The sequence below is a fragment of the Euprymna scolopes genome, chromosome 11 (genome assembly GCF_053919585.1).
Source record: "Euprymna scolopes isolate OS-2025 chromosome 11, ASM5391958v1, whole genome shotgun sequence".
Classification (NCBI taxonomy): domain Eukaryota; kingdom Metazoa; phylum Mollusca; class Cephalopoda; order Sepiida; family Sepiolidae; genus Euprymna; species Euprymna scolopes.
The window spans coordinates 46,718,050-46,732,736 of record NC_136492.1 but is presented as its reverse complement, the minus strand read 5'-3'; the positions used below and the strand labels follow the sequence as shown (position 1 = coordinate 46,732,736).

The 14,687-nt window shown below is 35.6% G+C and overlaps 1 protein-coding gene across 1 annotated transcript in view; it reads right to left on the bottom strand.

Annotated features, from left to right (window-relative positions):
- The window catches only part of LOC145287850 (coiled-coil domain-containing protein 39-like), a 2,493,216-nt gene that overhangs the window by 568,459 nt on the left and 1,910,070 nt on the right, over positions 1 to 14,687 (bottom strand). Inside the window, exon 19 of the mRNA XM_080135726.1 lies at positions 10,370 to 10,438. Coding sequence (XP_079991852.1) covers positions 10,370 to 10,438 — 69 coding nt within the window. The remainder of the gene's footprint in view (positions 1 to 10,369; positions 10,439 to 14,687) is intronic.

The window sequence follows — 14,687 nt, the reverse complement described above, 5'->3', positions numbered from 1 at the left end:
TATCAAATAATCATGAGGTTCCTTGCACGGCAACCAACAAGGCTAATCTGCTTGCCAGTCGGTTTGCCTTAAATTCCACACTGGACCTAGCACACCACTCCCTCCCCGACTTTCCTTTGCAGACAGACAACATACTAGACGATTTGAAAATCACCCCTTCTAAGGTGCATGGTATCATAAAAAAACTTAGACACCTCAAAAGCATGTGGACCAAATCTCATCTCGGCTGTGCTATTAAAAAAATGCTCTGCTGAGGTTGCTCCAGTTCTCTCCAAACTTTACAATAAATGCCTTAACGAATCTTGCTTTCCTGACTGCTGGAAAACCGCTTCTGTGGTACCAGTCTTCAAGAATTCTGCTGAAAGAACTGACCCACTAAATTATTGCCCCATTAGTCTCCTCCCGCTTTTCGCCAAAATATTTGAGTCCTTAGTTAATCAAGCCCTAGTTCAACACCTAACAGCTGCTAAACTCTTGACCGACAAACAATATGGATTCAGGCAAGCCTGTTCAACAGCAGATATCTTAACTGTAGTCTCTGAATGTATATACCGTTAATGGGACAAAACAGGGGAGGGTAGAGCTGTAACCCTTGATATATCTAAGGCTTTTGACAGAGTATGGCACGATGGTCTTCTAAGGAAAATTAGATGATATGGTATCACTGGAAGAATACATAATATAATTAAATTCTTCTTAAGTAAGAGAAAAATCCAAGTTATCCTCGACGGCTGCACATCTAAACAATATGATATAAATGTGGGAGTACCTCAGGGGTCTATCATTGGACCTTTATTATTCCTGATATTCATAAATGACTTCCCTGATAAAATTGTTTCAAGAATAAACCTAGAACCCCATCCTCCTACATAGACCCCTACTACGATGTCTACTTCTCCAACATCAGGGGTCTACGTTCTAACCTTCCAGAGGTTGAAACCCAATTATAGGAGACGAAACCTGACATATTCTTTCTAAGCGAAACTGGAATAGGGCCGACCACCTCCCTAGATGAGTTCATAATTAAAGGATACTCTAACTTAACATCTAAATCTGACCCCCAAGATCGCCACGGGCATGGAATATGTGCCTACATTAAAGATGGCTTCCCGTGTGGCAGGGATATCTCCAGAGAAGATCCTAATCTACCTTATATGTGCTTCCGGGTTGCACTTGCTTACACCACTGCATTTATATTTGCCCTCTATCGCCCCCACAACAGCGGAGTTACTGTCTTTAAGAGTATATCAGAGAAAATTGACCACATCCTGTCTGCTCATCCCTCAGCTAACATTCACATTTGCGGTGACTTCAATGTCCATAATGTGGAATAGCTGACCCACTCACATAAGATTGATGATGAGGGGAGGTTCTGTCATGATGTTGGCATTGCCTATGACCTCACTCAGATTGTTCGCGAGTCCACCCGTGTGCCAGATACTACCGGTCAGTATGCAAACCTTCTAGACCTTTTTCAATCCACTTCCCCTAAGCTATGTTCATGTTCCATTCTATCTCCTCTGGGATCCTCCGACCACTGCGTCGTATCAGTTAAGATAAAAATTAAATATAATAAATCTACAGATGTACCTCTCCACCGTACTGTATACCGATACTCTATGGCTGACTGGGATAGCTTCCATACAGTCATATCTAATCTACCTCTCCATTCCATGTTTAAAAAGGATATGCTGTCTATATTATCAGACCTGACCGAATGGTTAATTGTAGGTATAGACCAATTCATACCATCAAAAAAAATTCCAACAAAAACCTAACAGGCAGCCATGGTTCTCCCCAGAATTTGCTGCTGCCATCGCACACAGAAATCACTTTTTCCATAGCTACCAACGTAATAGATGCACTGAAACTAAAGCTGCTTTCAGGACCGCCAGCAACCACTGTAAAAAAGTAATAAAACATGCAAGAGAGCTATATGCTCAATCCGTTAAATCCAAAGTAGCTGAGCAGCGGCTTGGTTCCCACCAGTTCTGGCAAATAGCAAATAGGATCCTGAACAGAAACGTGTGTTCTATCCCAACCATTATCAATGGACCTGAGGTCATCTCGACAACATCCGACAAGGCCAAACTATTTGCCAAAATCTTTGCAGCAAATTCTACCCTGTGCGACGAAGGCCATCAACTCCCTGAATTACCTCTTATAACAGACAACACGCTATGCAACATACAAATATCTGTGTGTGAGGTCGCCAAGCTAATCAAGAACCTTGACTCCAGCAAAGCAACTGGCCTGATGGTATTCCAATTATAGTGTTAAAAGAATTACAACCAGAACTTGCCTCCATACTTACAAAACTGTTTAAGCCTTTCCATTAAGGAGAAATGCTTCCCAACACCCTGGAAAATCTCATCAGTATGCCCTGTATTTAAGAATTCAGGTGATAAGTCATCTCCCTCTCAGTACAGACCAATAAGTCCCCTGTGTGTCATGAGTAAGTTGCTGGAATCCACAATAAATAGAGAAGTAGTCAACCACCTCAGCTGAAATAACCTTCTTAGCGACACGCAATATGGTTTCCGTTCTGCTAGATCTACAGCAGATGTGCTAACGGTTATATCTCATAGGATTAGCGAATCTCTTAACAAAGGCTTCATTTCTAGGACAATTGCTCTTGACATATCAAAGGCCTTCGATAAGGTTTGGCATAAATGCCTACTACACAAGATTTCCAGCTACGGTATAACTAGAAATGTTTTCTCGATCATTAAATCATTTCTCTCTGATAGGCTCATAAGAGTAGTGGTTGATGGGCAGAAATCAGAGGCCCACAGTATTAATGCTGGAGTCCCTAAGGGGTCCATAATGGCCCAACTCTCTTCCTGATCTACATCAATGATCTCCCAAAACACATACTAAAATCTTTCATTGACATCTATGCTGATGACACGACCATCTCTGGCAACACATCAAAGGCCGTAAATGATGATGTTCTCTCTGATTCTCTCTCCTCTGATCTTGAGCGCATGGTACAGTGGGGAAAGTGGTGGCTGGTTACCTTTAATGCATCTAAGACCAAGCTCCTATCTCTACATCATAAACGCTCTGATCCCCATCTGGCATCAATTGAAATAGCTGGCTCTCGTCTAGGGGAGGCTTCATGTTTTGATAAGCTTCTGAGTTTGACCTTTACTCCTGATCTTAAATGGAACACATACATCAAGTCTGTGGCCAAGATCGCTGGGAAAATGGTGGGATCCTTCTACCGCTCCAGAAGATATCTCACTAATGATGCAATTCTCTATCTATATAAAAGCCAAGTGCGTTCAAAGATGGAGTACTGCTGCCATATCTGGCCAGGAGCTGCTAAAAACAGCCTATCCTGCCTTGAAAGAGTACAAAATAGACTTTGTGGCTTTGTGGGGGATGCCCTTTTCTCTTCCCTGAAATCTCTTTCCCACAGAAGAGACGGAGCGAGCCTGTCTTTGTTCTATCGTTATTTCCATGGCAAGTGCTCGTCTGAGCTCCATTCTCTGGTCCCCTCTCGCCAATTTTTTTCAAAAAACACCCGATTAGCTGAAACCACCGTCAATAATTTTCCCCACTCCCTATCTGTGCCTAAATCAAAGCGTATATTCCATGAACAAAGCTTCTTTCTTAGAACTGCACGCCTGTACAACTCTGTTCCGCTTGCCTGTTTCCTTCCCGACTTCAACCTGGATGTCTTCAAGTCCAACACAAACAAATTCCTGATGAACCGCCCCTTAAGTAATGGCACTTTATCAATTCTCCAATACTATTGCTACACTATCCCATTAATTACTGTACACACAATAACCCTTATCCCCGAGTTGCCATTGGGTCTTGATAAGTGGTGGACTCCATGCAAAAAAAAAAAAAAGGTGGGTATATTTGCCGATGACACCACTCTCTATAACAGGCATGAGGCGAAAACAAATAAACACATATCTAAGGAAATGGCAGAAACACTAGAGGATGACCTCCAATCTATTGTGGAATGGGAACAAAAATGGATGGTCACATTCAATGCTGGCAAGACTAAGCTTGTTTCCTTCAATTACTAAAAGAAATCTTCTCTACCAGCAATAGCAATGGCCAATAACACATTGCCTGAAAATACTTCTTTTAAACTCCTCGACCTAACGTTTACAGGGAACATGAACTGGAATATATTCATTGAGAGCATTGCCAAGGCTGCTGTAAAGAAGGTGGGCTCTCTCTACCGTGCTAGAAAATTACTTACGCCTGAAAGTATCCTGTACCTCTATAAGGCCACCATTCGCCTATGTATGGAGTATTGCTGCCACATTTGGGCTGGTGCATCTGTTGCTTGTCTCTCACTCCTGTACAGGGTTCAAAAGAGAGTCGCCAACCTGATAGGTCCTGAACTGTCATCTAGGCTTCAGCCTCTGTCCCATTGACGAAATTTTGCATTCCTCTGCCTGTTCTACAAATGCTTTAATGGTGAATGCTCTGACAAACTGCAAGCACTTGTACCTCCTCGATGTGATTAGCCCTGACAAACCCAACAAGCAACTAAGCCCCCCCCTTTACAGTAGAGATCCCTAGGTGTAAGAAAGCCTTCTACTCCAATAGTTTCTTCCCCAGAACTGCAAGTCTTTGGAACTCCTTTCCGAGATTCTGCTTTCCCAACTGTACTGATATGCAGAAGTTCAAGTGTAATGTGAGCAAACATCTTTCTACGCATCCCCTATTCATAATGCTCCCCAAATTATGTCCCCGATAGTAGCCCCCTTCTTCAAAGTGGCACTGTGACATGTTTGGGGTGAAAATTGAATAAAAAAAGAAAAGAAAAAAATCTATACTCATTAGAAACTAATCAAGCAAAATTTCTTGAATTTCAAATTTTTAAGAATTCTTAAAACCTTTGTCTTACACTTTAGACATTTTCATGTAATGAACTTTAATCAGAATTGGAATGAGTGCTCTAGATATAAGGTTTTAGTATTATTATAGGTTGATTTTAATCTACGTAAGAGGGCATAAATTTGTACAAAAACTGTCCTATCCAAGAATTAATTTTACACGTACTGCGTCGGGTATTTTCAAGTTTAATTTACTTATACAATGCAATCGTGATTCGCATAATAAATGTTACGGATAATTAATAAATTGATTTTTTTAAGGCTGATATATAAAATAAGTTATGCAAATGATCAATTTTTAATTGTCTGGTTATATGTTTATATTTAAAATAATTTTGTGGATAAACCGTGAAGGAAAACTGTAATTTTATTATTTCTTTTTAAGCATAACATTGAGTAAATTATGTGGATTTTACAATGAAAGTACAATCAGTTTTTCTATTGTATCATTTGCATAACTTGAATAGAGTCTTTCTGTTTATTACCAATATCGATTCTTTTCAATCTCTATATCTTTTGAGTTTCTTTACTTTTTTCACATTCTGTCTAGTTTCTCAATATCGTTATTACCTTCACTTTTCAATAAGTTTCTTCTGCTCAAATTAATTGTTTTTTTTTTATTCATCACGTTTTTTTATTATCCTTCAAATATTTACTCTTCAGAAATCTTTTTTAAAATACTTTTACTTACTTTTATTACATTAGCATTTTCAGACACCTGCTTGCAAAAACCTACATATGCACATATATATATATACATTGTTTTTTTGAAAACCAAATCAATTAAAAACCAATTTAAGCTGACAGTCAAAAATGATAATGTATGCATTATATTTATTATTCTTTCTTTTTTTGTCTAATAATTTTCAAAAACTATGCAAATCTGGTTGTCTTATATACGTCTTTACTCCAGTTTCAGCATCTAATGCAGGTGCTAAAGATTCATCTTAATCACCAAATAAATGATACTGAGCCTTACTAAAAAATAAAAATACTCTTGTGAACAGAACAATAAGTAATCTTTGTTACAGGAAAACGGATAAAAGAGGGATAATCGTCAGTGTTAAACAAATGCTTATACTGCAAAGAAATTTTAATTAAATTTCCAGCATTTGTAAAATAAACAAGCAAATATCTACCCACGATCCGGTAGCTATTAATCTTATATATAAAACTTAAAATGTCTGTCTGTCTCCATTTTTTCAAACTGCATCTTCTCAGAGATACGAGATCGCAGAGTGATACAAAGCAAATCACATGATTATATTTTTTGTGTACCATTTATTTTTATTGATCTGTAGCCGGTAAAATAGTTGTTAAGGGGTTAAAATTGATTAAAACTGGAGGTTGACATGCGTAACTCGAATTAAATTTTCCATACTCATGCACAACTATACATACATCTATATGTTAACATTAGTTCATTTCTAGCTACTTTATATCCAACTGATGATAGCTCAAACTTTTACTGCAAAGGCTGGGGCGCTATACGTTTTGGTTTCGATTCTAGCTGAAAGCAAGTAAGTCATTTTTTTTTTTTTACTTTTGAAATCACTACTATATATTGCATAAAATACAGTAATAGAGAATTGGCTCTATAATAATATATCATAATATACATAAAGTAAAATATCATATTTAAGTGTATATTACGAGCGAGCAACATCGAGCGCCCTTCTAGTTTATCTTTAAGTATTTTTTTAATATATATTTAATAAAATTCAATTGCAATTTTTAAAGTTTTCATTTAAATTACCTCCCTTGAAAATTAATAAATCTATTTAAAAAAATCTTTTTTCAATGTATCCTTTTGTTTATTAAATCAGTTTAATTAATTACTGTTATTACTGAAAAAGTATTGGGTATATAGGAAAATCTATATAAATAAAACACTAAATGTCTATATTGATACCAGTGGTTTGAAAGGTGTGGGAAAAACTGTTCTTCAGTCCAGAAAAATTCATATAGATTCATATTTAGTCAGTAAATAAATGGCAAAGCATAGCAAATATACAAATCTTCACAATAGCTCAATAAATAATTGAAATGACGGCCCAAATGACCAGAAGTTGTGTGTGTGAAAAGGGGGATAAATGTAAAGCATAGAAGCATGAACGCAACAATATCCATTTTTTTTAATTTCGGTTGTGAAAACTATATTGGCCAATCAGAGATCAGACAATAGCTAGCGTAATCCTACAACATGACTTATGCGGTGTTATGATTTAGTTTGTTAATTAAAATTTCGTTTGTACATCGACTCATTTTTGTATAAATCTTTAGTTCATAAACTGATATTTATTTATTTTTTTATAAAAGGAGATATTAGTTATCTAATGTTATATGTACAATTTAGATGAAGATTTAGCATTGTTGGTTGAAAGGGGATGAATTCAATACAACATTGTAGAAAATATGTTCTATTATTTAAAATTAATTAAAGAATATATTATGGGAATAGGAAATTATAAAGCTACTTCAATAATTGAAAATATCCGTCCTTCGAAAATGTTAAAAAATATTGTAAATAATTTAACTTTTTCGTAATTAACTGAAGAAAATTCATGTCAAATAATCTGAAATCTCCAACGAAAATTAAGTCATCTTTTCCTAAACAGTAAAACTGTTTCAATCTATTATAACTAAGGAAGAAGCCCTTATGATTGTGGAGAGAACATTTTCTGGAATCAATTCAACATCATGGGTCTATTAACATTGATAAAAAAACAGGAAAATAATTATCAATCAAAGCTTTTAGACCCATTTTAAACATTCTATAAAATATGTATCTATATAAAAACTTATATCACATTTTATCAATTGTCTTGTTAATGACTTATATTTATGGAACTGTTTTATAGATTGTTTTACTAATTGTTATCAACAAAACAGATGCTTGAAACCAAGTTATTTGAATTTGTAACAAGTAAAAAAAATCATCAATTCCTTCAGTAGGAGCAATCTATTTAGTGACAAGCAATACGGATTTCATTTTATCTATAAAACCAAAACCAAAAATATATTTTCTTATATAAAAATTGTTTTAATGGCAAATCTAGGACCTACTATATTTTCAGCATCTCCAATTAAGCTAACAGATGAAATGAATAAGTTTAGTATGACACCATATCTCAATCTTTTCGATTATGAAAATAGTATTTTTTCAAAACAATAGTTAAAAAAACTAATATAATTTGATGAATACTTTTAGTAGATTGTCACCAGTGATAAATTAATGTAATAAAAAAACTGAAGATGGAAGATATATTTTTTGTTTTTATTTACTTTTGTTAAATTAATTTGAATATTTCTATTTCTTTTCATGTATTCTAATTGTTGCCATGCTCAAGAAATATATTTTTAATAAAATTATGTATTTTAGACATTTTCTTTGCTAGTTATAGATGTCCATGACGAACACAGACCTCTCGATGTTATTGTAAAGCACTCTAATACAAAATTGACACCAGCATTGGATTTCTCATAAAATATTATTTAAGAAAACTTGCATGTTATTTTTATTGTATCCCTAAACAAGGAGAAATAAGCACTATATTAACATTACAAACTAGAAAGTTCACCCGGCATTGCACAGGAATGAATGAAAATCTCAATATACTCCTGCCGCAAAACCTGAAACCCATATTCCTATTTTCATTAAAAGAACATTACCTGGTCAATCATAATCAAAGGCAACCTGAAAGCTTCAATTTCATTGGCTACTACACCAAGAAGTAAAGTAGGACATAGTTTATTCCCCTTTTATCCTGCTATCTAAAAGATGCATACGGCATAATTATGTTTAACACACTGGTTCCCGTCAGATCACCGAAGTTAAGCAATGATAAGCCTAGCCAGTACCAGATAGGTGACCATTTGGGACTTTCAGGAGAGGGGTGGTGGTTGGGACTGCACAATCCTTGCCACACAGTTAAACACAAAGCGGCTCTTACATGGGGTGTCATTTGTCTTTCAAGACTGAACGGAGGCATTGAATAAAAGATGCAATGTGCAAATAAGCTTATCAGAGTTTTAGTAGTAAGACCTTTATGATTTTGTTTATTCGGACTACTGTTCTCATTTTGGATGTTATTCTCACAACATTTTAGCTGATGTAACCGACTTTCTCTAGGTGTCTCTTCTTGAGCTTGAGATTCTTTGTGACCAACTCAGGAATCTGTACTGAATTTAGAACATAATCGTTTATTCAATCAACAAGTGGAAGCTTGTTTGTGTACCATCAGCCATGACGAGTGGAAGTCTGAAGTAATTCATAACTGCCTTTCTTGTTCGTCTATATTGAGGACTGACCCTTTAGCCTCCAGAAGATTGTCACTTAGAATTGATTATGACTTAGCATGTATATCTGTTGTGCAACGAGTCTATTAAAGTAAGAAATATATAAACTTGGCATAAAGATTCCAGTTCAAAATATGCATCTGAATCCAGTTGCAAGTTACATCAGTCATAACAGTGTGAAAATAACATCTATAATATAAATCTTACCTGTCTGTTTACGTATGTATGTTTGTATATTTGCCTAAAACTTTCGACAGAGGTGATGGATTTTCATGAGATTGGTATGGTTTTGAAGCTTGATCCTTCGAGCGACAAATATTGAAAAATTGGCTAAAAATATGAATTCTTTCGCCCTCAACTGGGCATTTTCTATGAAGAGAGTCGTTTATTTTACGTTACTATTTTTGCAAGTCATCGTATCAGTTGGAATGACTTTACTTAATTTCAATGTTCTGAACTTCCGGCCACATCATGAAGTCGCGGTTAGACATCAGATTGTTTTTTCACTTTCTCTTCTGCCTTTGCATCACAGGTTCGAGCCTGCCTGCCTACTACTACTTTTGCTCAACACACACCTCTAAACACCCGGGAAACGTCTAAAATAAGAACAGGCATAAAATATGAGAACATCGCACACGTGATCTTGTTAATCTCAGTCTTTTCTATAAATACTATTATGGAATATGTTTTTCAGAATTTTCTGATCTATTTCCTGCTCCTTTTGTTCCAACTTGTTTGATTCGTTTGTCTAGTGGTCTCCATGAACTCATTGTTTTAATACCTCATTGTAATATTGCTAATTATTGCAGCAGCTTTTTTCTAAAAACTGCAACCTTGTGGAACTCCCTTTCTGCTCATTATTTTCCTCCTACCTATAGTTTTGGTCTTTTCTACAGTAAGGTCAATAGGAATCTCCTGTGTTTGAGATAATCATCTTTTGTCCTTTTAAGCTCCTTACATCAAGCGATTTCACGCCTTTTCTAGAGCGATTTCCATGAAAAATAGTCTGAATAATCCAAATAATCTAAAATTACAGAACAGAAGATTGTGATGTTTTTAACTAAATATGTGATTTTCATGAATAAATATGGTTGGGAATAGTTCCGGTAGGATGTGAACTCTGCATATCTGCTTGATCCATCACTGTATCCAGTTGATCCATCACTGTGTGTCTATGTTAACGAAGCTTTTTATAAACTTACCTGACGTTTAATTCTATCGATCTTGATAAGCAAATCATCCAATTCTTTCTCGGCTGATTCCAGTTGTTTCTGTAAGAAAAACAATGAGACGCATAAAAACAGTTGTAGAATAAGAATTTATGAATAAAATAAACTTACTATAAACATTTTTTTACAAAGGAGTCACCACTTATCAAGGCCAGAATGTCATTTGAGGATAAGGGCTAATAAATGTAAGGTGGTAGTACACTAATTATTAATGGTGGGTAGAATTTGATTATTTAAGGGAACAACTCAACAAGAATTTGTTTGCACTATACTTAAAGACTATTATATTGTAGTCAGTAGAGAAACAGGTCAGTGGAACAATGTTACACAGGCAGGAAGTTCTAGGAAGAGGAAGCATTATTCATGAAATTTGCGTTTAGATTTAGGCCAGATAGAGAGATAGGGAAATTATTGACAGTGATTGGTGATTGTAGCCGAGTGTGTTTTGTGAAAGTTTGGCAAGGGGGAAGCATACATTGGAGCTCAGATGAACACTTGCAATGAAAATATTCATAGAACAGAGACAGGCTCACATCGTCTCTCCTGTGAGAAAGAGGTTGCAGGGAACAGAAAAGGGCATCATTTACTAGGTTTCAAAGATGGTTTTGAACTCTATCAAGGCAGGATAGGATGTGCTGAGCAGTTTTTGCCCAAATGTGACAACAGTATTCTATTTTAGGACGTACTTGGCTCTTATACAGGTAGAGGATTGCATCGACAGTGAGATACCTACTGGAGAGGTAGAATGATCCAACCATTTTTCCAGGGATCTTGGCAGCAGATTTGATGCATGTGTTCCAGTTCAGATCAGGAGTGAATCTCAGTCCCAAAGCTGGTCAAGATATTGTGCTTTCCCAAGACAAAACAAGACAAGAGCCATATCATAGGGTGACCCCACTGCCAAATACAAAAACAGAACCCATATAGGTTGTATAAAATCCTACAAGTACCCAGAGAATCTCAGTAAAATTACTGGAATTTAGTAATTTTGATAAAAATTGTTATGCTTCCAGTTTATTTTCAAATATTTATTCATGATGTGAATTTCTGTTTTATTTGTTTAATGGATTGTTAATACCTTATACGTCATTTATGCTTAAAATCACAAGCATGTTTTGTATATTAATGGCTTGAGGGAGTTTAAAAATGAAATATTTAATATATTAAATAGTGGATAAGGACATGTAACAACAGACGTGTAAAAATAACAAAACATGTCATTAAAGCAGAAACTATATTAAAGTCAATTCAAACATCCTTAATTATTTGATGTAGAAAAACAATTACATAAAACTTTATAAAAATTTTCTATACGAAATTATTTATATTAACTTTATATGAGATTTTCTTCATCAAATGATAACGGTCGTTTGCATCGATCGAAATATTGGTTCCGCTTCAATAATGTTCTTGTATTCTTATTTCTATTACTACTAGTCCATCTACTAAATATTTTATATGAATTCCAGATTAATTTCTTTCGCAGGCTAATATATTGTAAATGATACATTCTACTTAATCCATAGATATATTTGAAACTGAATGAACCCGAGAGTAATGCCAATTGATAATTAACTCCATCCTTTTCAAAGTTCCTAAATTAGCACTTCACTACCAGATGCAATTATTATTTATCATTTCCCCACTAAAGAAGAGACAATCCACTAGCATGTATACATAGTAATGGTAATAAGTCAGAGATGTCTACATTGCGACATTACATCATCATATCACAACAATAAACTGTTTCTTATAATGCATTCAAAATAGTGAAGAACTACAATTGTTATGTAGTAGGTCGAAACAAGAAAGTATTTGTTAGTTATCTATCTATTTATCGATATATCTGTTTATCTATGTATATTATCGATATATCTCTCGATCAAGTTATCTATCTATTTCTGTATCAATCCATCTCGATCTATCTATCTAACTGGAGAGATAGATGGGAGATGTATATGAAGAATATTGATAAAAACTGTCAAAATATAACAAAGCTAGATCATAGACAAGTTTACCGGAAGTATCTGGTCAGCTGACGGAACTATGTGTATGCTACATGATTCTAGTTAGCTGAGAAGAATAATTGCAGTTGGAATTTGGACGTTGAGCAGAGCGGACGGTTTAACACGTCTCCAAGAAGGGGGCTGACGTGTCTTATAATGGAGATCTAGAATTAACCGCGCAACAAAGCTATTCACTTTCCAATCTTCTGCAATCGAAACCTGGAAAGTGGATAAAAACTATATAAAACCAACCAGCGTTCTTGAAAGTGAATGAATATTCGTCCAAAAGTTCCAGCCTCTCCTCCAAGAACAAGATGAATTCCAGGTGAACAAGATCAACGATGCATGAAACTAAGGTATGTCCAAAATACATGTATCACACACACACACACACACACACACGCATATGAACATTTAGACGATCATAGCATTGGAACATAAATAGATGGCAACAACATAACTTGAGGTTCAAATAGTGAAGAACCAACCATAGACATTTAGTGACACGTATACACATCGGTATGAACCCTTCGTCCCAAAAACACATTACACAACAGACCCCTTTTTGGTATACCATCATACAACACCATGAGTTTTAACTGATGAAAGAAAAATGTAGCCACCAGAATATAATCTAAATCATTTTATTCTCATTAGTCAGTTATATCTTTTGGCATAATGAGTAGAGTGTTTGTTAATAAGCCGGAAGACTGGATTCAATCCCTGATAAAATCATAGCAAAAATTTAAAAAAAACCTGGTACATGATGCCTCTTTATTAAACAATCATTATAAGGTGAAGATCAACGGTAAGTGGAGAAATCCTCCCTACTCCTAGGTGTAGTAGCCCATGAAAAGGGAGTTCTCAGGTCGTCTTCGATTAATGTTCATTTTTTTATATAACTATTTCTGTTTAGTATAACAGATATATATGATAAATATGATGTTAATCTTTCGAAGCTATGTTTCTTTTCAAACTTGGAAATCATATAAGAGAGCCAAATCTGGATAGATAATTGTTGTGGTCCTCTTTAGGGGGTCACAATATTAAGGTGAAAGAGTCCTGATGTTCACTGCGAGTGGTTAAACTATGCATGTGCTCTCTGTTCGACGACAGAAATGTCTGGCTTACATCATGCCAGACGAATCCATACTATCATAGATATAGGGGTGTTAACTACCCCAGAACACCCCCACTTCGTCAAATGCAATGAATATCATGAGTCTTCATACTGGTCAAAAATGTTTTTTAGCAACGAAAGCAAGTTCAATAGGCTAGGCAGTTTCAATGCTGCAAGGTGGTGGAGGTTAAGTTTTAAGATAGTAGGCAGTACGTCCATCAGAGGAAAGACGAAGAATTTAATCCTAGATGCTCAGTTTCAATGCTGCAAGGTGGTGGAGGTTAAGTTTTGGTGTGGGGCATTATTAGTACCAATGGTCCAGGGCCTATAGTTCGCTTGCAAGGTCGAATTAATTCGACCGAATACATTAATATGTTGACTGGGCATTTTCTACCCTACTTTGTCGGGATTTGGATGATAATCCCATCTTCAAGCATGATAATGCTCCCATTCACACAGCTCGCAATGTCAGGAGGTTCCTGGGAGAGCATGATATTCCGTGTTTGGATTGACTTGCACAATCTCCAGACCTCAATCCTATCAAAAACGTATGGCATTACATCAAGCAACAGCTACGCAATGATAAAATTTCAAATTTGGAAGAACTTTGGACAAAAATTAAAGAAAAGTGGGAGGCCCTTTCCTCGGCGTATTGCTTCAGTCTAATGTTTATGGATTGTTTTTAGATAAGGATTGAAAATTCGTATTATTTGGATTATTCGCACTATTGTTTTTACAAGGACCCATAACATAATGGATAAAGTTCTTGGCAAAATTCTGTTGTAACTTCCATAGTTCTGAAGGTTGCAGATTTAATCCTTAGTGAAAGTGGCACTCAAAATACAGTTGTCAATTACTTGGGACTTTTACCCAGTCATAGCTGATGGAAAGAGAGTATGTTATTCTATGGATTAAATAAAAGGGTTCCATTTGAAATTCAGTGCAGATTCCCGAGTTCAACAAGATACACGTGAAGAAGATCGGAGATTACATCGGCCGAAATGTTGTGAAAATAATGCTCAAGATACGAACATGAGTTCGAATAATTAAAATAATGCAAAAATCGCAAAGTTTTCCATTTACTAATCAATGCTACTTTATCACAAATGGTAACAACTGTCCAATTTATGTGCTCAGACAAAGGCAAGTGAGAAATACCCATGAC